The 25,871-nt window shown below is 44.6% G+C and overlaps 1 protein-coding gene across 34 annotated transcripts in view; it reads left to right on the plus strand.

Annotated features, from left to right (window-relative positions):
* Ppfibp2 (PPFIB scaffold protein 2) overlaps nt 1–25,871 on the plus strand; it is a 149,714-nt gene that overhangs the window by 112,504 nt on the left and 11,339 nt on the right. For 21 of the 34 annotated variants that reach the window (NM_001100582.1, XM_087559483.1, XM_087559487.1 and 18 more), the window contains 11 exon segments: nt 74–166; nt 7,509–7,620; nt 9,298–9,359; nt 10,363–10,438; nt 11,868–11,971; nt 13,855–13,922; nt 14,626–14,683; nt 15,423–15,464; nt 19,854–19,995; nt 21,073–21,214; nt 21,777–21,905. In NM_001100582.1, the coding sequence (NP_001094052.1) occupies nt 74–166; nt 7,509–7,620; nt 9,298–9,359; nt 10,363–10,438; nt 11,868–11,971; nt 13,855–13,922; nt 14,626–14,683; nt 15,423–15,464; nt 19,854–19,995; nt 21,073–21,214; nt 21,777–21,905 (1,028 nt within the window). 34 annotated transcript variants of the gene reach the window in all.

Below are 25,871 nucleotides of genomic sequence, written 5' to 3' on the forward strand. Positions count from 1 at the left end.
CTTTATCCAGTGTGGAGACTCCGCACTTGCTCTTTATCTATCATAGCTCTGACATTCTCCCTCTTCTCTCTAGGAGTTACTGCAAGAGCTCAAGCACCTAAAAATCAAAGTGGAGGAGCTGGAGAACGAACGGAACCAGTATGAGTGGGAGCTGAAAGCCACTAAGGTAACCTGTAGTATGAGGCACCCAAGGAGTGGGAGGGGTGGGGGGTCTGCTGGGAGGGGCTTCACTGTCAGGCTTCCCTACCACAGAAGTAAGAAAATGCAAACCAGACCCATGCAGTGGTGCCTAGGCTGTAGCAGGCAACTCTGCTGTACAAAAGGTTCCTCATGAGAGCCTGGGAAACTGAAGTGAGAGCTGCTGGGGTTCCCCAGTCCCGCTTCCTTCCTCTGGCAGCATCCTAGTGTCTCTTGTTTACTTAGCCAAGGAGGTTCTTGGGTGAGTGGTTGAGTTGGCTGGCAGATGAATGACAGCAGAACAGACAGAATGACAGAACACGGGAGGGTGAGCATCAGTGGTTTGCTGGGGACACCATCTTCAACTCAACAGTTCCTATCATTGTCAGTTTTCTAGGTCATAATTATGCATTCATCAAATGATAAAACCTGCTTTATTTTTTCAACCAAATCATTTTTACTGTATTGGGAAGCTTACTGTATAAAGGACAGTGAAAAAAAATTCTTTAGTGAGATATTTTCTTCTTTCTTACAAGTTTTTCCTCATTGAACTGCAGAGGTTAAAAGTAGTGTTAAGTGGGTAGCTATAGTGGGGTACGAGGATCAAGAGGGTCACTTGGAGTTGAAGGCTATCTCAGACTACATAGTGGGTTCCAGGCCAGCCTGAACTAAATAGCATGCCTCTGTCTCAGAAAACAAAAGCACAGCAAAACAAATAAACAAAACAGCGAAAAATGGATTAAATTTTTTTGTCTTGTATATTTTATCTTAAAAATGTTAAGTTAGTTGTCAGGTGAACACTAGGAAACATCGCACTAGGACGTAGTTATGCTATTTTTAGTGCGTGTCGGGGGTGGGGGGGCATGGTGGAGGAAGAGTGTTTGGTTATGCATGTGCTCTGGCTACTTGTAGAGGTCAGGGTGACTTAGGGAGTGGGTTCTCTTGGGTTGTCAAGTTTGGGGGGCAGGAGATCTTACTTCCTGTTGAGCCATCTTGCCAGCTCAGGAGTCTGTTGTTTGAAAAATATATGATAAATTTCAAAATGAATAAAAGATCACAGAATCTCCCAACACAGAGAAGAGACTGTTGGAGTGGAAGAAAGTTCCGGTTACTCTGATCTGCTCACTTCCCATTGTGTGACTCTGTCACATTACTGTACTGTGCCTTCTGGGGAGGGACAGATGCTATGCCAGATTCAGTAACAAAGGGCTTCACATGAGCATTAGGAAGAGGAAGAAGGAAACTCTTAAACAACTCTAGGTCCAGTGTCTCCTGGAGGAAGCTTGGGCTGCTGCCCCCTAAGAGAAAACACTTTTGCCTTTCCCTTAGGTCCTGTACAGCCATTCACAGGTGACATGTTCACAGGTGACAGCTGGTGATGCTTGTGGGCATTTCAGTGTTCAGTGTATATTTGCAGGTTTTATTTTGTTTTGTTTTTGATTTTTTGTTTTACTTTATTTTTTACTTACTCATTTTACATCCTGCTCACTGATTCCCTCCTGCTGGTTACCCCTCCCACTATTCTTCCCTCATCTCCCTTCTGTAACACTAATTCTAGGGGTCTGACAAGCCCTACTGGCTTCTGCTATCACTGCCTGGGTGTGGCGCATAATTACACATGTAGGCAAAACATATGTTTATTTATGTATGAACATATAAAACAATTTAAAAATTTTTTAAAAGAAAGAAAGGAATAAAAATGACCCAGCCACCCAGCTACTACCACTATTGTTTTTTTTTTTTTTTTTATTAACTTGAGTATTTCTTATATACATTTCAAGTGTTATTCCCTTTCCCGGTTTCCGGGCAAACATCCCCCTCCCCCCTCCCTTTCCTTATGGGTGTTCCCCTCCCAACCCTCCCCCCATTGCCGCCCTCCCCCCATAGTCTAGTTCACTGGGGGTTCAGTCTTAGCAGGACCCAGGGCTTCCCCTTCCACTGGTGCTCTTACTAGGATATTCATTGCTACCTATGGGGTCAGAGTCCAGGGTCAGTCCATGTATAGTCTTTAGGTAGTGGCTTAGTCCCTGGAAGCTCTGGTTGTTTGACATTGTTGTACTTTTGGGGTCTCGAGCCCCTTCAAGCTCTTCCAGTTCTTTCTCTGATTCCTTTAACGGGGGCCTATTCTCAGTTCAGTGGTTTGCTGCTGGCATTCGCCTCTGTATTTGCTGTATTCTGGCTGTGTCTCTCAGGAGCGATCTACATCCGGTTCCTGTAGGCCTGCACTTCTTTGCTTCGTCCATCTTCTCTAATTGGGTGGCTGTATATGTATGGGTCATATGTGGGGCAGGCTCTGAATGGGTGTTCCTTCAGTCTCTGTTTTAATCTTTGCCTCTCCCTTCCCTGCCAAGGGTATTCTTTTTCCTCATTTAAAGAAGGAGTGAAGCATTCACATTTTGATCATCCGTCTTGAGTTTCGTTTGTTCTAGGGATCTAGGGTAATTCAAGCATTTGGGCTAATAGCCACTTATCAATGAGTGCATACCATGTATGTCTTTCTGTGAATGGGTTAGCTCACTCAGGATGATATTTTCCAGTTCCAACCATTTGCCTACGAATTTTATAAACTCGTTGTTTTTGATAGCTGAGTAATATTCCATTGTGTAGATGTACCACATTTTCTGAATCCATTCCTCTGTTGAAGGGCATCTGGGTTCTTTCCAGTTTCTGGCTATTATAAATAAGGCTGCGATGAACATAGTGGAGCACGTGTCTCTTTTGTATGTTGAGGAATCTTTTGGGTATATGCCCAAGAGAGGTATAGCTGGATCCTCAGGCAGTTCAATGTCCAATTTTCTGAGGAACCTCCAGACTGATTTCCAGAATGGTTGTACCAGTCTGCAATCCCACCAACAATGGAGGAGTGTTCCTCTTTCTCCACATCCTCGCCAGCATCTGCTGTCACCTGAGTTTTTGATCTTAGCCATTCTCACTGGTGTGAGGTGAAATCTCAGGGTTGTTTTGATTTGCATTTCCCTTATGACTAAAGATGTTGAACATTTCTTTAGGTGTTTCTCAGCCATTCGGCATTCCTCAGCTGTGAATTCTTTGTTTAGCTCTGAACCCCATTTTTTAATAGGGTTATTTGTTTCCCTGCGGTCTAACTTCTTGAGTTCTTTGTATATTTTGGATATAAGGCCTCTATCTGTTGTAGGATTGGTAAAGATCTTTTCCCAATCTGTTGGTTGCCGTTTTGTCCTAACCACAGTGTCCTTTGCCTTACAGAAGCTTTGCAGTTTTATGAGATCCCATTTGTCGATTCTTGATCTTAGAGCATAAGCCATTACCACTATTGTTAATATTTTCTCCCTACCAGATGTTTTTATTTACGAGCCCTGCCTCCTCTTTTCCCTCCCTGCCCTTCTTTCTCCCTCCCTCTCTCCATTTCTTCCTCAGTCTCTGGTGATGATTTATATAAAAGTCTATATTGTGCTTTCTTTCCATTTGAAAATGGATGATTTCTTAAGTTAATAAAAAGAAGTCCCATGTATAAACATAACATACTTAGCCATTTTACAGACGACAAAATGGAAGCCTACAGAGAGGGAGTGAACGAGTAACTCTCCCACGCTCTCACTGCCAGTCAGGCTGGCCTGACATGGACTATTGTCTGAGTATAGAGCCTTGTGTGTGCTGGGCTTTGTTGTCACCCATTTAAGAGCCTTGTTTTTCCCAGTAGCTCAAAACTTTCCACTACGGCACTCACTCCTGCCAGTCCAGCCCCGGGTGAAACCTTTGAAGTTGCACACATCACCCTTTGTTACAAAACCAAGAAACTCTTTTTAATCCACCCAAGCTCTCTCCTTGGCATGTGGACCCATGAGATGCTAAGGCATCTTTAATAATTACCAGGTGTGAAACACCTCCTGCCAGAACCTACCCAGCCTTTGCACACTTTTCTTTTTGAAGTCAGAATAGTGCAGTGGGTGTATTTGATGCTGAGACTTAGTGGCCAAGGTGAGGTTGGCCTGGGTCTCCCCTTTCTGTGCTGTCCTGTTCCTTCCTTTCTGAAGTGGCAGTTTCTCAAACTGAAGTCCTCTCTGTGTTTGCAAGCTGTTCAGTTTTCTGTGCAAGCCTCCTCAGTCCCTAAAGGTGGCTCATCCTCACTGCAAGCAACAGAAGGGTTCATACTCTGAGCTTAGTAAGACACCGTCCTGTAGGGATGCAGAGTATCTTTTCCTGCTCTGCAGGGACCCAGAGCACACATCTCTGCCACACTGCCAGGCTTCTGATTGTTGTGGATCTCTGGCAGCAGAGTTTTTCCATGGTCTGTATGGAGCTATCTATTTACCTGTGTGTCAGGTAGACTTCTAAGGATAGCAGAGAACCTGTAGTTTTTCCTTGTTCTGTGGCGTTGAGTAAAGATTGAGTCAAATCACTTGGATCTGTGGCAAAGGCTCATATTTTGGATTGTTGGTCGCCAGTTGTTGGGACTGTTTGGAAGGAAGTGTTGCCTTTTTAGAGGAAATGTGTCATTGGGTGGTGGGCTTTAAGGTTTCGAAAGTCTATGCCATTCCTAGTTAGCTCTCTATGCCTCATTCTTGTGGATATGGTATAAGCTCTCAGCTACTGCTTCAGTGTCTCCATAATGCTCTCAGCCATCGTGGTCATGGACTCAGCCTTTGAAACTAAACCCCCAATAAACTTTGTTCTATAAGTTGCCTTGGTCATGGTGTCTTATCCCAACAATAGAAGAGTAATTAAGACAGGATTCATAGTACATCAGTGGCCGCATACAGAGGCTAGCTTCAAGAAGAAGAGACCCCTGAGTGCCAGGTGCTACACTCTGACTCATTAGGCCCACATCACTGAAGTCTGTCTATAAGGCTAGAGGGTAAGTATTAACACTGGATTTCTAACAGAGACCATCCTGTCCACACTAAACAACACGGACAAGGAGCCATGCAAGAAAAGTTGAGGGATTTATCTCTGAAGAATATCCTGACCCTGTGACCCTGGTAGATTTAGGTCGAGAATCCTAAGGCTAGAATTGTCAGAAGCCTTTGGAGCCATTAGCCATAAGCCAATGGACACACAGGCCCCAAAGGATGCACGATCCATCCTGAGTGCCCATCTCAGTAAGCCGGATGGAATAACCAGACTTGGCTCTTTTGAATCTGGGTATAGCCCAGAGTAGAGGAACGTGCTCCATAGTGAGCTTTGCAGTAAAGAAATCTGACCTTGCATCTCCTGTTTTCCTTTATATCTCTGTCCCATTTGGAGGATGGGAGGGAAGGTTTATTCAGAACCATTGAGAAGGCTGAGAAATCCCAAGTCGCTTAAGACCAGTCTTCATTCCTCCTGTTAACCTGGTAGTATGCAGTCTGGAGTGCCTGGAGCTCTACACTGAAGGAGCAGGCTTGGGGTGTGGATTGAGTTCTGCATTAGAGCAGACAGGGTGAGTGGGTAAAGCTCTGCATGGAGCAGCAGGCTGGCTGCTGAAGTCCTGTGATGTGGCAGAGAGACTGAGGTATGTGAAAGCTCTATGTTGGAGCAGCTAGGCTGGGTGGGTGGCGTTCTGCATTGAAGTACATGTCAGAGGTTGACAATCTATTGTTTTTAATGAACACTCCCCGCCTCTCATAGGCTCATGTATTTGAATGTCTAGCTCTTAGTTGGCAGACTATTTAGAAAAGGATTACGAGGTGTTTCTTTGTTAGAGGAAGCGTATCACTGAGGATGGACTTTACATTTTCCAAAAGCTCATGCCAGACCCAGTCTCTCTCTAGCTCTGCCTGTTGCCTGTGGATCAGGATATAAAGCTCTAGGTTATTGTTCTAGCACCATGCCTGCCTGCTTCCTGCCATGATGATAATGTATTAACCTTCTGAAACTATAAGTAAGTCCCCAGTTAAATACTTTCTTTTTTTTTTTTTTTTTTTTCGAAGCTAGGGACCGAACCCAGGGCCTTGTGCTTGCTAGGCAAGTGCTCTACCACTGAGCTAAATCCTCAACCCCAATACTTTCTTTTTTTAAGAGTTGCCTTGGTCATGGTGTCTTTTTCTTGCAATAGAACAGTAGTAACTAAGACAGCGTCCTTGCCTCATCACTTCTAGGCTGTCTGATTTCCCAGGTCAGGTACTGATCCTGGCTTCTCTCAGTCTTTTCAGAATTATAGCTTTCTCCCACAAGTTCTCATGGGACTACATAGATTTGAAAACAGTGAGAATAGTGGCTGTAGGGTGTGCTAACACTGAGCAAAACTTGGCAGGCAGAAGAGTCACCAACAGGACCAGTACTCATTTGGTTCCTTGCTGCAGTTCAGTGATTGACTTGGCCCCACATCATACCCTGACAACCAGTGTTAGAATATGACTAGCTTCCTACAGGGCAAGTAGTGGGCAGGGAAGATGCTTTTTCTGTGTGTTTACTGCTCAGAGCTTAGTTCTAAACCTTTTCTTGGTTTGATGTTCAGAATGGAGCTTTTTCCTAAGGTAAGGGATAAGGTAGAATGAACTGTTCCTATGATTGCAGTATTGACTGGGCCTCCTCATATGTGATATGAGAGTTGCTCATAACGGTTATATTATGTAGTCTCCCCACAGGCCAGGAAGTAGAAGCTATTGAGCCAAGACTCAGAAAGACTCAATTATTTGTCTAAGGTCATACAACTGGAACATGAGAGATTCTAGATTTGTTTGGCTACAAAAGGCCTCTTGGAGTGAGATAGAAGGAGCTCTGATTTTCTATTGAGTCTGGAAAGCATGGATAACCATGCATAGTGCTGGGATAAAATGTAACCTGTTATGCATAGTGGAGATGTGGGAACTACTCTGTATCAATGCCTGTACATGTGTGCATGCACAGATGTGTGTACAGTGGGCCTATGTGCTTTCCTTTAAGAAAAGTATACATTCTTTACACACTATGTATGCACATTGGCAAGCATGCAACTGTGCCTGGAGGTTGGGCAAAAGCATTAACTGCACAAAAGGAGAGTATCTAAGGAGTATGTGTATATTGGGAGAGGAAAGACCACATGCAAAATCAACAGTCCAACTTGTGCAGCAGGGACAGGGCCTTCCCATTGTACCTTCCCACTGTATACAGTCCCAGCTCCTCTGGCCTCAGTTTTACCCATGCTTTACAGAGCAGGGAAGAGAAAGAGCTTTGTCAGACAAGGGGATACAGGAGCAAGGTGATGGCAGGCGAGTGAGTTCCTTCTACAGGGTTCCACCCAGTGGGGAGGGCAGTTATCTACTCTTAATCCTTGTTCCTGTCTGTCACTTCTGTCTTTTGGGATCCAGTGGGCTCTAGATTATGGCATGAGGTACTTTGTGATGAGCTGGAAGTCTCTCTGACCCAGAAGGGATTTTCTGTTGCTTCTTCAGGCCGAGGTAGCCCAGCTGCAAGAACAGGTGGCCCTAAAAGATGCAGAAATCGAGCGTCTTCACAGCCAACTCTCTCGGAGTTCAGCTCTCCACAGCGACCATGCAGAACGAGGTAACTAGATGGACTGTGACAGAACGCATTGTCTTAAGCCCTGGTCCCACTCTCATAAGTGGGCATGTATCTGTGAATGAGTATTGTGTCCTTGCATGTCTGGGGGTGGATAACTTACAGTTACCTGTATCTCTGTGTGTGAGCATGCATTTATGTATACAGTGTGCTTGCCTGGGACGCTGAGTTCTGTTGTGAGATCTTTGTCTTGCCCCTCCCTTACCTAGAACACTCAGCTCTGAAGGCTTTTCTCACAGCATTGATTGAAGCTCTGTGCAGCCCCCTCTGGAGCTTTTTTCCCCTTAAAAGCAACCTGACTTCATTGGATTGAAAGGCCTTGCTTCTGTGTTACCACCAAAGAGGAGGCTTAGTAGTTCATCCTGCCTGACATTTGTACAAGGCCCTGAGGTTACAGAAGCAAACTGATTCCTTATCATCCTTAGAGTTCCACTTAAATGTCTTTTCTCAGGAAGCTCTTCCTGACCACTTGACCCCAAGTAGCTGACTCTGGTCCTGCTATTCTTGAACTCAGCAGCCTCTTGTTCCCAGCATAGCTCATACTGTTATTTAGTAATGCTGTATTTTGGGAGGTCTTGAGGTCACCCTACTCTGACTCAAGGATTTTATCTTTGTTTAAAAGCCCCTCGGAGCCTAGCACAATATTTGGCTCACCCTAAAACTGAGCCATTAAATAAGTGAAGTGATACTGGACGCTCCCTGGGGAGTTCAAGTCTTGCCAAATAAAAGCAAAAGAAACCCTCAAATGTTTTTAGTATGCATAGTATGTTTATGGCAGTTCTCCAAGGATATGGAAAGATCGCACATGTCTAAGCTCCTATTTGCCACCTGGATACTGAGCAATATCAGTCCTCTGGGTTGCTGCCAGGGTGTAGCCTTATCCTGGCCTCAGCACCTGGCTTGGTTGTCCAGCTGGAGTGAGAATATTCTCAAGTCATCAGGCTTGACAGCCACTGCCTTTACTTGTGGCACCATCTTGCTGTCCCTTCCCACCTTAGTTTTCTTTTCTTTTGGTTTTTGGATTGGCCTTGTCCATAGAAGGCATATTACTCTGCCACTAAACTATATCTCCAGCCTGTAATTTTTTAAATTTCGAGATACTAAATTGTTGCGGCAGGGCTTACACCTTGTATCTTGTACCTCAATCTAGGAAGAACTGATTATATGCTTATAGCTCCATGCTCATATATAAACATTTATTTAATCAGATTATGCAGTTTGAAATTAAACCAACTACCAAAGCTTTGTATGATGTCCAGTCTCCATTTATCATTCATAAATTGTTTTGGGTTTTCTTTTCTAAAATTTTCTTCTACTTCTAGTTTTTCTGACTGCATGGTCTTCCCTCAAACTGGCTTAGGCATCTGATTATGATATATATGATATACATACATAGAATATGAATATTTATGTTCTTAGGAAATACAGTTTATGAAAGACTTTTTTATACTTCTCTCAGTTTTGAGTAAATGATATTTTTATTTTGCCCCTAGATACAAAGAAAAGACAAAACACTAGGTTATTCATAATGTACTCAACACATGTCTAATGAGACCCATTGTGCCAGAATGGAACCATATTCACATGTCAAAGGCCATCAGCATATGGAAATAGCTGTCAACATTTGTACAAGTAATTCCTTCTATATCTCAATTCTTTTAGATCAAGAAATCCACCGACTGAAAATGGGAATGGAAACACTGCGGGTTGCCAATGAGGATAAGGTGAGACAGTTGCCATGGCACCTTGTCCTTTCTTTGCAGGTGCCTCTAACTTTTTGCTCCCTTCTGGTCCTTGCTCTTCTAGACAGGGCTGTGCTGTCACTGACAAGCTATGTTAAGACAACAGCTTTTATCGCTAGAGTCTCAACTTCAGTATTTGTTTATGATGCCTGAGAGTTTCACCTAAACTGAATCTCTCAAAGGCAGCTTAGAGCTCTGTCTGTTCATGGTGGTGTGCTGAAAAACCCCTGCGCTCATGTCACAACTCTTAGCATGCTCAGCAGCAGCCCCATGTGTGCAGATTACCTCTCACAGTAGAACTATCATAGGGACACTTTTAACAGCATGCAATGCCTCAGTTTACCCTGCTACCATACCATATCTGATTCCTGCATAATCATAAAATAACCACATCCATACACAGAAAATTACCTAGCTGGTATAAACAGTTTCTCTGATAATCACAGGCCTACATTTTCAGCAAATGAAAAAGACTCAAAAATGCTTGGATAACTTTGCATAGGATCAGGTGATCAGTGTATAGCAGAGCTAAGACTGCAAACCCATGTGTTTCAGGATCTATGTGACCCAAGGCCCCAGGCTGTAGCCTTGAAAGAATGGATCCTTTCTAGGAACATCTTCTGTTATATAAAGAACTTCAAATTCTGAGGCTATGGGATATGTCTTATGTCTGTAGCTCCAGAGGGTGACACAGCAATGAGAGGCACTCTGAATCAAGACTGTTTCAGAGAGTATGAGGCAGAGAGGTATGGTTTTGTCAGCACATAGGCCTTTTCAGGAGTGTCAGTGTTGACCACACCTTAGTATAGGACCATGAGGGTCATAGACTGCCTGTGAGGCAGACCACTGGGGCCCAGTGGACCCTGACTTTCTTTCTTTGGGGTCTTTAGCAGTCTTTTATGGGATTGTTTTCACTGTGCTCCAGATAAATTTGACTGGAGACTGGAGGTGGTGTTAATCTTGTTCTGCTCTTATACCATGGCAGGACCGTCGGATAGAGGAGCTGACAGGGCTGTTGAACCAGTACCTAAGGGTAAAGGAGATTGTGATGGCAACTCAGGGTAAGAGAAAGAGGAACCCCCATTTCCTCTGAAAGAAATTTTGTCTACAATGTAAGAAGCAGGAATAATTCTGCTGCCAGGGCCTTTGACCCCTGGTTGGAGCTGTAATAGAGAATGGATTTATATGTAGACTCTTGGCTGGTACAGATGGTGATTTCTGGCAATTTTATCAATATGGTAGTTAGGTCAGAACTTCTAGGGACCACTCATTTGGTTTTTAGTTCTTGAGAATCCTTCTCATTATTAGAGGATCCCCAATCTGTCTTCTTAGGAACCCCCTTCAAGGCAGTGAAAAGAGTCAGACTGGGTCAGAGTCCTCATGAGCCTTAGAGCTTGTCAGCTTCTCACAGGATTTGTAGTTCCCCGCAGATGCAGAAGACACATAGGGGTCTTCTATGAGTCACCAGGTGACCAGGCTGCCATAGAAAGTCAGTGTTTCATGTTTACCACCCAGGCTAGTACAGTATGCGAGCATCTTATGTTCATATGAGCACATGTGGCTCCTGTACCGGCCTGGGCTTCTGTTGCTGATCCTGCAAGAGCAGTTAGTTTTTCACAGGAGGGTTGTTTGAAGGATACTGCTTCTGGCTGAGCTACTGACTCTGTTTGAAAATAAACCTTGTCTCTGCAGGGCTAGGAACTGACTGGTTCCTGCCCAAGGCACCTGCTGGCCCCCTCATGAGTGTTGCAGGTTCTTTTCTCTTATTCTTTGTGATGTTGGGCCAAATCCCTCATGGGACCTGATTGGCCTTTAGCCAATAAATAAGAACTTGGAAGCAAGAAGTGACTTGCCTGTCTATTCAGGGATAAACTGTGACCTTAAAGTGACCCTGGTGGCAACCCTTGATTGGATGCCCTAAAGAGTTTTCCCAATCACACTATTAATGTCTCCTCATGTAATAATTACTTTCCTTGTTGCTCTCATCAGAAACATGACAAGAAGCAACATAAGAGAGAAAAAATGATTTTGGCTCACAGTTTGAAGCATGTGTGCATGGCAGCAGGAATGTGTAGCAGGGACTCCTTGTATTCTGGTTGGCCAGGAAGTGGAGAAAACTGGTCAGAAATGGGCCGAGCAGTAACCCCTATGGATTACCTCTTAGCCTAGCAGCCCACTTCATCCAATGAGGCTCCACCTCTGAAAAGCCTCACAGGTTCCCAAAACAGCAATATTAAGAACCAAACACATGCACCTATGACAAACATTCTATATTCAAACCATGACATTGTACATCTAGCTTAGTCTTTCTTGTTTTTGAGACAGGATGGAGTCGAACCCCCAAGTTGAAGCAGTCCTTCTCAGTATTTGTTAATAGAGAACAAACACCATTAGGGTTCCATGGAATGAGATTTTGGGCAAGTCTCACAGTATTTGAGCAAATCTCAAAGTAGTCATTTAATCATCTCACCAATGCTTTAATATTTCCAGGGTCTTCAGAGAGAACCCTCTCAATCAATGAAGATGAAATAGAGGGAAGCTTCCGGAAATGGAACACTACAAGTAAAAGCCCAGAGGAAGTAATGAAACAAGAGGTACTGTGCTTCCTCCCACAATGCAGGGTTCAGTTGCCATTGGAGCTTGCCTTGATGTAGAGAGGCATCCAGCAGACACCTGTCTATTATACATCTTAACTGATGACAGGGATAGTCCTCAAGCTTTGGCAAGAAGGTTCAGGGAGCTCGGGCCTGAGCTCGGGCTCCCTGACAGCATGGTGGCCACTGGAACTCTGAAGGGCAGGAACTTTCCTCTTTAGTTGGCTTCTGCTTATCTTTTCTCTCTGGCATGAAGCACAGAACAAGAGTGGTGATTGTTTTATTTACCAAGGCTTCTCCAGGGTCTGAAGTCAAGACTTATTATACCCAGTGGACTTCCACATATGTGATAAATGAGTGACTCCATCTTGACCATGCAGAGACATGGGCATCTTCCATAGCAGTGCATCCCTCACGCATGCCTCTGTCAGTCCCTCTAACCAGCGCATGAATTTTCTCCTCTTTGCTGTAAAATCTGACCCCACTGTATCACTCTCTGGAATGTGGTTAAACACAGATGAACAAACACATTCACAGACAGAGAGCCTTGAGGGGGTGGAGGCTGCAATAGGGCCATAAGATTCATGAGATCTAGAAAGTTCAAACTAAAAATGATTATTTAATCATTTTGAAGGACTTAACCTTTTTGATTATTTTATTTATTTACATGTCAAATGTTGTCTCCCTTTCCAGTCTCCCTTCCGCAAATCCCCCATCCCCATTCCCTTTTGCCTTTAAGAGGTTACCTCCCCCCACCCCCCCACTGACACACACATACCCACACACTTCTGCCTCACCCCTCTAGCATTCCCCTTTGCTGGGGCCACAAGCCTCCACAGGATCAAGGACCTCACCTCCTACTGATGCCAGATGAGACCATCTCTGCTACATATGCAGTGGGAGCCACGGACCTACCCATGTATACTCTTTGGTTGGTGGTTTGGTCTCTGGGAGTTCTGAGGGGTTCGATTAGTTGATATTGTTGCTCTTCCTATGGGGTTGCAGTCCCTTTCAGCCCCTTCAGTGAAGGGCTTAATCTTTAATAAAGGAGAAAATGACATCCAGTAATATACACCTCATCCCCCATTATTGACTCAAGGAAAGTCCATTAGATTGTTGGTAGTTATATCTGTGCAGTAATCAGGACTTGGAGTTTGTCTAACTCACTCTGCAGGTAGATAGCAGATATTAAGCAAAACAGGATTTGAACCTAGCAAGCTCTGGTTTTTAATACCTGGGCTATGAGGCTAGAAATTTCCAAAAAGGCCTGGGGCATGAGGGAAAAGACAGGGCTCTATGGTAAGTGCAGCAGTGAAGACAGCTCTGTCCTTTCCTCCTTTTTGTCTCAGACAGGCAGGTGGCATAGTTCCTCTATCCCTGTTTATTAATCTGCCTCCTGGTGTGGGTATGCTTAATTCCTACCATAGGGTTGGCAGGTAATAGATGGTGTGGATGCTTGCTGAGTGACTGTATCTCTCGGGTGACTCTCAGTGAGTCACAGAATTTGACTCTGGTTCTCTTAAGCCAAAAGGAAGTGTTTAGGATAGTGTGAGCAAGTGACCCTCTGAATGAGAGAAGATGAGACAAGCTATGAAAAGAACAGAGGTGATGGCATCCTCCCAGTCTTGGGAGTCTGGTGCTAGGACCTGAGCTAATGTCTAAGGCTTAGGGACAAAGGGAGGTTTGATCCTGGAGGCTTATATGCCCTTTGTCTCTCAGAACTTGTTATATTACTTGATGAGCATTTCTTGAAAGAACAAAGCATTAATATAAGTACACCCACCATGGCTGTAGCCTGGGGCAGAAGCGTTCTTAGAGGAGTCATCAAGGAGAAAGTCATCAAGGGAAATTTCTCCATGGCTGCTCTTCTGTTTGTGAAACAGGTATCGCCACGATGCAGCTCTCCCACCCCAGGGCCACCTCCATTGCCACAGAAATCATTGGAGACCAGGTAGGAATCTCTCTAGGGCTCACAAGGTAGGTGGTGACTGGGCAGGTGTGGTGTGTAGAGCCACAGGGCTCTGGGCACAGTGTTAAGCCAGCCTCTCCTGGCTGCTGAGGAATTTCCTTTCCCATAGGCTGAGAGTCATTGACATTGAGGAAAGACCTAGCCAGGGAACTTGTTGGCTATAATCCCTTCGTTTTCTTTGTGGCCACCTACTGGTGGCATTGCCCCCTTTCTGTGCATTTGATGTCCAGAGAAGAATAGCCCCTATGAAGACACAGGTCCCCTGAGCTGACTGCTCAGATAGGTAGAGCCAAAATGAAGGGTTGGAGGATCCTAGGATATGGTTCAAGCTATAGCTGATGAGTGTGCTTGCCTCCTCCCAAAGAAGGGGCCTGAAGCCTCCTACCCCAATTACCTTTGGATTTAAAGGCAGGTGGCCCAAGCACTTTTCTTCCACCCTGACTCTGTGGACACTGGGCTTCCTTAGGGACACCCAGTGGTCATCTTTTATTAGTACTACTGTTGGGCCTGGCTTGCCCCAAGGTCTTACCTTATATGTGGGTTACCTCCTATAAGGTGATTTCTCTCTGGTCTTTATTGCAAGCTGAAGGCAGGCTGTTGGTTAAGTATCTAACATGCCCTGTTCATGAATGACATGCAGGAACGCTTTTCATGGTCACTAAGATTCCTTTCTGTGCTTATACAGGGCTCAGAAGAAACTCTCCTGTAGTCTGGAAGACTTGAGATGTGAATCTGGGAATAAGGTCAGCTCATCAATCGGCCCAGCAAGGGCTGGGATGGGCAGGTGGGACCATGCATGTTTCAGGAGATCATAGGAACAGGAACAGCAAGGTCAGAGCCAGATGCCACATCCAGCCAAGAAGATCATGGATAGTGGCCTCATCTCCCTAGTGTACCTGGGCTCTCTGCAGGGATTCTAAATGAAGGAATAATGTTGGTAAAGGGGGTGATATCAGGAGTACAGCCTGGGCTAATCTAGAAGATTAGAGAGATAGCTTAGAACAAAAAGTCTGAAAAGATATGAGGAGGGCTTTGCGGCTCCTTGTGTGAGGATAAGCTTGACCATGTGACTGGACCCAGGGTTGGAGGGGACAATGGAAGGCTTTGAGTTTAGCAGTGACTAAGCACAGAGTTGCCCTGATGGAGCCTCTGGTGAGCAGTGCTTCATATTGTCCCCTGACATCTGTCAGAGTGGCATGGTAGAGATCTACAGAAGTTGTGAGTTGACAGGACGCAATGCCCAGCCACGTGCCTCTTGCTCCATTGGTCAAAGTGCTGGGAACTACCCAGAATATTGTTCACGGTCTAGACAGTGGCCTCTTTCTTACTGTGGGTAGTAATCGTCTGATATGAAGGAGTGAGGCAGAATCCTTACATCTCAGTGCATCAGACGGAAGCAGGAAGGTGGTTCTGAGCTGCTGATGGTGACTAACACAACTCTCCTTTTCTCCCCATGCTTGAATCCTTCTTGTCACTCCATAGTGTATCAATGGGAACCAGACATCCCCGGTGGGAGAGCCCAAGGTATATTCATTTATGTCCTTATCACTTGTCTTTGGTTGTGATGTTTGCCAGAGTATTTTAGCAAGGTATAGCTTTTGTAGCTTTAAAATGTGTTAACTGTAAGAGTTACAAAGGAATGAGGAAAGGGGAAATGTCACTTTTGTGTGGTCCATATGCATGATGTGCTTTCTCTACCATTATCCACAGTGTTACCATTTATCATTATAGCTCTGCTTTGCCATAGTTAAAAACAGGTGTGCACTCAGTCTATCTTCAGTGAACAAATCATGTTATAAGAACTCCATTAGAACTCATTTCTTCCTAGAATCCTGCAGTGACAACTGATTATAGTCCTAGGCTGGAGGACCAATATTGAGCTCATGGTAAACTAAAGCTTTGTATAATTAGTGCCAGCCCCACCCAGCCACCATTGTAAGGGGAATGCACTGTGTTTCACAGGCTCTTCTGTCTCCTCTGCCTTCCAAAGGAGACACGGGGCTTCACTACATGTGGCCTGAGAAGGCTGTTTGTATTTCATACCATTATGGCAGAATAGGGCATTTCTGCTCTTCTAATTCTTTGTGGAAGAAAGACCCCATGGGTATTCTCGTACCAGGAAAAGGCTTCTATTTGCTTTTGTGTTTATGGCAGTCCGTGCTGTGGCTAGCCAAACATTCCTTAGGCCATGGGGATTGCTAAGAAAACATCTTCTGCCTGCTTTTCTATCTGTTGTGTTTTGTGACGCCCTGGGAAAGCTCTGGGGCCCAGCCATCACCCTTCCAGCCTCAGCTTCAGAGAAGCCATTTACACTTGTCTCTAAATAACATGTAAGTGGCCACCTACTCCTTTTTGCATGCAGCTGGCTCTTCATCCATGCTTTAAGACATCGTGTTGCTTACTATGGGAGATGAGTAATGTAGGCCTGCTTACAAAGTACACAATCTAGATTGAAATGAGTTCTCCCACACCTTTGATCATAATTACAATCTTATGAAACTAGGCTTAGCTCAACATGGCTCTTCCCTGTACACACACACACACACACACACACACACACACACACACACACACACACACACATCACCTCATCCCAGCACCATTCCACAGGTACAATAGTTTGTCCACAGCATCTCCTTCCTGTGGGGCTGTGCTTAAACTAAAGCTTTTTATGGCGGAGTGTTCCTTGTGTTCTGAGTTCCTCAGACTAAGTACTCCCGACTTGGTCTCCTGTGGAATGAGTCGGTCTCTCCCATTCCCAAAACTCTAGAATTAAGTCCTTCCAGCCCTCTGTAAGTGCTTTCTTCTCAGAGCTATACATTGTCTTCCCCTGTGAGTGGGTCACCAGCCTTCACACCACTCAGTTCGTGGTGGATTCTTTAAATTGTGCCCTGGGCATGATATTCTAGATGCAGCCCGTGGTGTACTTTTCTGTATCTAGGGTCTGTTTCTCTTGATTGCTGTCCCCTTGGACCTGATCTGTTATATTTCCTATTCTTCTGTTTGTCTGCTGAAAGCTGTTTACTGGGCTCTGTGCTTATTATTCTTCAGCTAACCTAGGGGAGGAATTGTTATTCACCTGCTAGAAATGAGCAAACAGAGGGTTTGAGAGGTTACACAGAAAGGGCTTTCCCTGAGTCATTCTGGCCAGAAGCTTAGCCCTCTCTGAGCTAGTAGGCCACCCTTTTGTTCTGATTTAGAGCAGCTGGGTGGCAGGTTCTGCCCTGCTCTTTGGCTCCCCACAGTTGGAGTTATTCTTGAGGCTAGGGAACAATTGGGGTCAGGTATTCCTGTCTCCTTCTTGTCCTGCCTTGACGTCCCATTCCTTTCTCCACAGTGAGTCATTCCCTCAGCTTTGTTTCTTGGCTGAAGCAGAGCTCAGAGAGCCCACTCCATTGCACTCTGTTCCTTATTGGTCTGGGCCTTCAATCATCCTTGGGTTAGGGCATGTTCAGTCTGTACCTAAACTCTTCAGAGACCTCTAGATGGCCATGGTCAGGGTCTTTCTGTTGTCCTGGCTTTATACTGGGGAATCGTATGTGATCACTGAACAAAAAACCCTTTTGAGAATCCTTCCCTCTTTGTATTTCTTATGGAAGATGGAACTTGGTGTCTGGTCCTTTGGTTCTCTAAACTTAAAACAAAGCCCAACTATTTTATTGTGTTTGTGTGAGCACATGTGTTAGAGGTCTACTTAAGGTGCTCATTTTTCATCTTATTCCTCACTGAAGGAGGACCTCTGTTGTTGCCCCTGTAGCTGCATTCCTCACTGCAGGCTGGCTGACCTCATCACAGGCTAGTTGACCTCACTGAGGGCTGACCTCATTGAGGGCTTGATGACATCATCACAGGCTAGTTGACCTCACCATGGGCTAGTTGACTTCGCTACTGGCTAGATGGCCTCACTGCAGATTGGCTGACCTCACCATCAGCTAGCTGACCTCATTACATGCTAGATGACCTCACTGCAGACTAACTGACCTCACTGTGGGCTAGCTGACGTCACCATTGACTAGATTACCTCACTTAGGGCTAGCTGACTTTACTTCAGGCTAGTTGACCTCACTGTTGGCTAGATGACTTCACCATAAGCTAGCTGACCTCACTGCAGGCTAGCTGAACTCACTGTGGACTCGCTGACCTCACTGTGAAGTAGATGACCTTCAAGCTTCTGGGTGATTCTTCTCTCTCTTCCTCATCCCATTATAGGAGTGCTGGGTCTATAAATGTATGCCGTCACATCTGGCTTTTTAATGGGTTCCAGGAATTGAACTTGGGTCATTAGGATTGGATAGTTAGTGCATTTATCTGCAGAGCACTCTCCCCAGCCTACAAATCTCTTAACTGTTTTGACTATTCTTTTCCCATGGTCTAAATCTGACTGAGTATTAGAATAATCCAAGAGGCCCGTTTAAAAGTACTTGAAGTGGATTCATTTTCAGAGGGACTGATTCACAGGGCTAGGGAGGAGCCCATTAGTTGGTGTTGTTTTCATAGTGCCCTGGGTGAGTGTAAAGCAGCTGCCAGTAGATGAGCTGGCACTGGGAAGCTGCTGGGCTGGTTCACATGTCTGATCATGCCTGACCTCTCTGCCTTGCAGGCCATCACAAGCTTAAAGATGTCATGACTTTCATTTCTGGACATTCTGACATGTCTATTCATGGACCAGGTTTCTTTAACACTCTCATTTCTCTCCAGACTTCTCATTTCTAAATTCTTATGTGGAGGCTCTTGCCAATGTGCAGTAAATGAACTGAATTTCAAACGGCTCCTAGGACATGGAAGCATACTGAATTCAGAAATGTACTACACGCTCTTGCTCCTGCTTCCTCTTGCTTTCTCTTGTCCCTTTGTCCCTTCTCTCCCCATTCCCTTCTCCCTCTCTCCAGGTGCTCATGGCCGGCCTCTACTCTTCTATTTCTCTGCTCTCTTTCTCTGCCCTACTACCCTCTTAACTCCCCTCCCCCTGCCCTGAATAAACTCTATTCTGTACTAAAAAAAAAAAAAAAAGAAATGTACTACACACCTGACTTTCAGTGAATGAAGCTTCTGAAGCTGTCTTGGTCTTGGCAGTCATCCAGCCCCATTCTGACTTTCCAGTTTTAAGATTGGTTCTGCCTCTCATATTACTCTTCTTCTGGGTCCAATCAAGTGATCTCTTGGTGATGTTGTCTTATTTTCTTTTAATGCTCACACTTGCAATGTGTTCTATATGTTTTTGTTGGGTTTGTAGTGTTAGTGATCTTTATATACTTCTTAGCAAAATAAAATAAACGCTAGTCTTTCTTCTTAAAATCAGCTGGCTTTATTGGGATTTCTTTTTAGCCAGAATCTAGCCATGGTGCTTATTGAATCTAAGTGGTACCTCAAAGGGGATGGTTCTAAGTTCCTATAGACTCTATTATCACTGCTGTAACATGGCTATGCTCATGGCTAAGCCCTTGCAGAGATCTGCCTTGGTCTGGTCTGAGTAAGGGTCTTACTTAACAAAAAGACTTTTGTAACCACAGAAAAACACAAATACGGAGAGATCAGAGAAACTTGGACCATACTCCTCTTGCTTTCCTATCCCTTGGGATCAAGCAAAACTGTGGCTTGTGTTTTTGAAGAGCCTGGGTAGAGGTCAGGACTGTGAATTCAGTGAACCTTTAACTAACATGGGACAAAGGTTACAGGGCTCCTTTTCTGAGAGTAGTTATAGTCATCTCTAGATTTGGGCTTGATCCCTTCTCTATCTCACTGTATGGATAGATCGTTACCTTTCTTCTAGACCAGGAGAAAGGATCTTTGAGTCAACCTAAGTGAAAAGCAATTCTTGAAGAAGGGGTTTATGCACATAAAGATTTCCTAACTGGTTTGAGCTAGAGTATGAGGGTTAATTTGACACCCCTGCCCCCTCTCTCTTTTCAATAGGACAGCTCTTTCCTAGCAGAGCAGAAATACCCCACGTTACCTGGGAAGCTCTCAGGAGCCACACCCAATGGAGAAGCTGCCAAATCTCCTCCTACTGCCTCCCTCCAGCCTGACTCTTCAGGGAGCAGCCAGCCAAAGCTGAGTGAGTATCTAGCCCTTGGGTTGGTGGCCTCAGGAGCAGTGTCCTTAACAGTCACTAAGCTGACAATATATATACTCCAAAGTTGAGAGTATTTTCCTAGCAAATGTGGCCAGCAGCAGATGGTTTGATGTGGTCCAAGAGGTCCTCTTTTGGTGTTCACAGAGTTCTCCTTACTTACCCCAAACTCCTCTACCTGGCTATTCCCCCTGGGCCATGCTTTAGTTCTTGAAACTCAATGCTGCCCTATATTTTCATTGCTCTAGATAAATCCTTAAGTAACTGTGTTCAGTTATACTCAGACTGCTTCAGGTCATTGTAGTATGAGTCCTGGTATCTGCACAGGGACTGGCTCTGCTTTAGAGTGCTCCCCACTCTCATTGCTGATCCTCCTTCTCTGCCTGTGGATATCCAAGCTTGTGAGAAAGTGGCACCAGAATCCTTTGGCCTGATGCCTCCTCTCACCATGCTGACCCTATGGGCCAAGCTTGGTTACCCTTTAACTTGTCCTTTGTGGGATTGTTTTCCTTTCTGTTTGAGTTTTTCTCTTTTGCTAGATGATATCTTTTTATTTCTTTGCTTCCCCGTTACTGTTGGGGCTGGACTTTGGCCTCTCTTGCTTCTTCATGTGGCTTCTCTGCTTCTGGGTTGCTGAAGATCGCGGCTGGAGTATCAGTGCTCCTGTATTAGGTACTGTGACTGTTCCAGGTGAGGTAGAAGTGAGAATGCCTTTGTTTTCCATTTCTCATGCCCTGCCCACATTCCAGAGTCTCCCTCTGATTAAATAGCAAGCTCCTTATTGGAATAGTCTACAATTACTTAGACCCCAAAGTCTTAGAATTTGAAGACATTAAATCACGCAAATCTGAAAACTCTGGCCTCACTAGTTCTCAGTGAGCGTCACTGGAGGTGACTCAAACGCTTTTGACTCCCAGGATCTTGGCATGGAGTTCAATCCTAAGGGCAACACTGGGAAGAGTGTTCTGGACTCACACAGAAGGATAGCTCCAGTATAGGGATGGGGATCTGAAGGTTCCCCCTCCCATTCATTAACGTGCCTTTTCATTCTGCCCACCTTAGGAGACACAGAAGGTGGTTGGGAAGATATCGTCATGACCAATGAACTCTCATCTACTTCATCTGGTACTGAGTCAAGCCCCCAGTCTCCCCTGACACCAGATGGCAAACGGAGCCCCAAAGGCATTAAGAAATTCTGGGGAAAGTAAGTTGGTGGTAATGGTTGTAATGATGTGTTTAGACCAGGCAGATGCTGTATGAGTCCCTGCTCCATCTCACATTTGCATAGATGCAAAAGTAGAATGATCACATTCAGAGAGAAGACTATGAGCTATTATTTTTCAGGACTCAGAAGAAGTGTGGCAAGCACTCATCAAATACAGCTAGCTGCTGTGTGTCTTTCATCCTAGGCATCCCTCTGTCTCATGTCCATTCCCCCGTGATGAGGCACAGACGAGAGTATGTTCTTTCTGTGTCTCTCATAAAATATTTTAAAGACCAAAAGCCAAGTACTTGCTAGTCCAACTGTTTAATTCTAAACTGAGGCAGAAACTGGAGTCTCCTCAAAGGCATCAGCCTTTACTTTGATCCTGTGAGGAGTGGCTCAAAGCCCAGGGTTAGGCTTAATATTGAATCTAGTCTGTTAGAAGCACTGTCATAGGTCATATTCCCTAGCTTCAGGATAGGGACTGGGAATGGTAGTGCCCAGAGCATTGAGCCTGGCATATCTAGCCCCTCATACTTTCTCTGGATTCCTTTCCTTGCAGAATCCGAAGAACTCAGTCAGGAAACTTCAACACTGATACACCGGGTATGGTGGAGTTTCGACGAGGTGGTCTCCGGGCAACTGCAGGGCCAAGACTTTCTAGGACCAGGGACACCAAGGGACAGAAATGGTAAGGATCCGTCCAGGCCATCTGTGAAGAGCTTTTTGAAATCCTGGCCAGGGTGCAATGCAAGCAGGGGCTGGATGCCCCACAGCCTCAGAGTCTAAAGGCAGTGTGGTCTTTCATACAGAACTTGTCTGCTTGACATGAGTGGATGGATATGCCCACACTCACAGGTGCTGAGGTAAACGCATAAGACTCTCTGCAGCCAGGCATGGTTGGGGTAGAAAGGCTATGTGAGTTACTTATCTAGTTTTTGCAAACAAACAGCAAAATACCAAACTTGATAAAAGCAACTTGAGAAAAAAAGATTATTCTGGCTGTCAGCTCGTCACAATGGGGAAGGCGTGGTGGAAGCTTCACATCTTCAGTCAAGAAGTGGAAAGAGATGAGATAAATGCCCACTCCCTCCCTTGTATCCAGCTAGGGACCCCGGCTAATGAGAAGATGCTGCCTAAAGTTAGAGTACAAATTACTACCTCAACTAACCTACCATAGAAACTGTCTCAGAGAAGTACCCAGAGATTTTAGGATTTTCCAGGTCTTGACTGGATGACAGTATTAACCACCAGAAAGACTGTGAATGGCTGTGTTCTGTTGTCACTCATTCTCAGTGATGCCTTTCACACAGGATTATGAAGCCAATCAGAGTGGATTGTAGAATCCCAAAGCTGGGTCAGTATCTCTGTTCAACTACATCCATACTGGAAGGTGCACTCTGTCACATAGCCTCTACCCCTCTACTCCTCATTTGCTTTGGCATTGTAGGGATTGAAAATAAGTATTTTGTTAAAGTTTAATTAGAATTATGTGAGCTTCTGCATATCTAATCTAGATGGACATCAGCCACCTGCCACTCAAGGATCAACATCTTGTCTTTTGGGAAAAGAGATTGTGCTGTCTTACCTGCCTCTGGACTGGTGTCCTCTTCTAGGCTCCATGGAAAGGCTTGGGGAAGCCTACATCTTCCAGTACCCCTCATATCTTCACAGTCGCACATGACTGTCCCATCATGCTCTAAAAAAATACGCAAAACAGCAAGTCCGTTTGGAGGTGTCCCTAATGGACACTCTTCCATGTCTCTTCTTATCCCCTTTCTTTTCCCTGTTCTGAGAGACTGTCTCCACAGACCTGCACTTATGGATCCTTGCTCATGGGTGGTGAAACCCCTTTTCATATCAGCAGCCCCTGTGGCACGGCACCTCCAGTCCAATCTCGGGAGCCTGGTATGCAGAGCCAGCTTTGGTTGGAATGTGTCCTTAAAAATTTAACCAAAGTGAAGAGTGCTCTTGTTTGCCCTTATACTCACAATGTAAATACTAGTTCTCAGAAGCGTTTCCAATCGAGACAAAGAGCATTTCCTGAAACGTGCTCTGTCACAGACTTGCTGTGCCCTTTTCTTTCCCACCCCTTGGGGAAGAGATGCTTTACTCACTGCCACCCTCAGATTTCAACACCTTGCCAGATCCTCCTAGTTTTGAGACAGGACCTCCCCATACTCCTCTACTGTTGGGTATCCTCGCCCCTGTATTATATTATAATCCACGATGAAAGGAGGAGGGTGGAGCTGCTCATTCTAATCTTGGATGTATATCCTCAGTAAATACCAGCTTTGGGGTGGTGGGTAGGGAATCTAAGGGCACAACTAAAAAGGTGTCAATCAGTTTGGAGACAAAGGAAGCTTACCTGTGTATTCCATAGTTAGATACTGTCATTTACACAGCTGTTTTTCTCATTTAGACATTTTGATTTTGGGTTCTCAAGAGATGAGAATGTTTAGGCACGGGGTAAGCTCTAGTGATCAGTCCAGTTCTGACTGTGTCCTTACGGCTTGAGTGTAGAGGAGAAAAGAGTATTTCCAGGAGCAGCAGGCATGTTGCTGGGCAGTTCACTAAGCTCCTGCCACTCCAGGGCTGGGGGCAGTAGTGTCAGGCACTCCCTCTGCCTAGGGAAAGCACTGCAGCACCGAGGCCGGCTTGCTGGAGTCTCTGCTCTCTCGACCGTGACAGTGCTTATAAAGAGTGAAAGGATCCTGATGCACTTGCTTTGTTTATCTTTAATGCCTGTGCTAACAAACATGAAACTTCCTGTGGGGGAAAAGACTGGTATTACCCTTAAGGAGAATATAATGACATGCCAATGGCCTCTGGAATGTAATTGATAGATACTTAATATATAACCTTTTATAAAGACTCGCCACTAATATTCTTGTGGGGAAAGTGCCTGGTTCCTGAGAGCTATCAGCCCCAATTCTTTTTCCAGTGAAAATTATGTGTTTTGCATTTTAATGTTTCATAGATAAAGTCAGGTCACGGAGAAACAAAGCTTATTGTTTCATTTCCCCCAGGTAAAGTCTTACTGATTTATATCCCGGAGCACACTGCACAGGGAGAGTCTCTTGCCACCACAGCTTTATCAAAATTATGTATTCAAGTTTCTTCTGTTTAATTTTCTCTATTCTCACGGATTTCTGCAAGTTTACAGTTTTTGTCAGTTTAAGTTTCACATTTATCGGTTTAGTTTGCAAATTTTCTGAATGAGGGCCAGCTTCAGTTAATGTCTTAGTTACAGTAGATTTCTACCCACTCTCTGCATCATTAAGGTTAAGCCATGTCTGGTGATTACGTTAAGGCAGTTTGCGGTTCATACCAGAATTTTACCTTTTTAGTAACACTTTGATAAGTGAAGTTTTTATATTTCTATATAATGAGGTTCATTGACTTTATTGTTTCTTTATGCGGGAACAGGATTTAGACATAGATGTTGAGGTGCTGGGTATGGTACTGTAGGAGCAAGAAGGGTGGGCGGGCAGGGGATGTACAGACATGAGTGGAAAGATCCTAAAGATAAGACACAGCTCTATCTGGATTGTTTGAACTGTCCGTAGGACAGGAATTTTCAAATTATGACTTCAAAAGCATGTACTTTCCTCCAGAACAGAACTATCCTCCTGATATATATTCTGAATATTTTTTCTCATTCTATAAATAAATATAAAATAACAATATATTGTTTTATATAAAAAAGAATTAAATGAAAAACTTATACACATGTGAAATAAAAGTGATAAAGTGAACATTGGCATAGAGAGAAATTCTCACACTAAGAAACAAAGTAAAGGGCTGAGAACGTGGCTTAGCCGGTAAAGTGCCTGCCCTGCAAGCACGAGGACTTCAATTGAGATCCTCATAGCCTGGTAGAAGCCAAGTGTGATGCACACATCTGCTTGTAACCCCAGTGCTGGAGCGAGGGGAAGGGAGGCATGCAATTCCTTGGAGTTTGGTGGCCAGTCAGTCTAGTTATTTAGTGAGTTCAGAATTCAGTGAAAGGCCCTGACGCAATATAAGGTAGAGAAAGGCAAGAGGCACCTGGTGTTGACTTTTGGATTCCAAATACACAGTGCATATACATGTATGTGCCTACACATGAGTGCATATCTCACACACACACACACACACACACACACACACACACACACACACACACACATATGGAAAAGAAACAAAAAGCTAGGTATAGTGGTTCATATTTATAATGCCAGCATTTGAAAGGGATAGGTGCCAAGAATTCAAGTCTAGCAGGCACCACAGAATTAGGCCTTATTTCAAAACACAAAATACTAAAATAAAACCAAACAATAAGCCAAAATGCCAGATCACATAAAAACAGTAAAGCAGGAAGAAAATGTTAATACTCAAATATAAAGTGAACTCACTATAAAAAGGTTGTCATTTCTCGCTAATTTTATATACTGTTCTGACATCAATCAAGACAACATGAGTCTGATGCTCCTGCTGGAAGGATTCAGACAACCATTTAAGGGGCGGAGTGGCCACCACCCTGAGCTGTATAATGTTACCACTCACATGTTACCACTCACATGTTACCACTCACATGTTACTTAATGGAAATTTTCTGAAATGGAACCAATGATTCTGAGAACCATATGACAGTGCCAGTGGTAAATTTTGGAGC

Source organism: Rattus norvegicus, chromosome 1, assembly GCF_021556685.1.
Source record: "Rattus norvegicus strain SHRSP/BbbUtx chromosome 1, alternate assembly SHRSP_T2T, whole genome shotgun sequence".
In the NCBI taxonomy this organism is placed as follows: domain Eukaryota; kingdom Metazoa; phylum Chordata; class Mammalia; order Rodentia; family Muridae; genus Rattus; species Rattus norvegicus.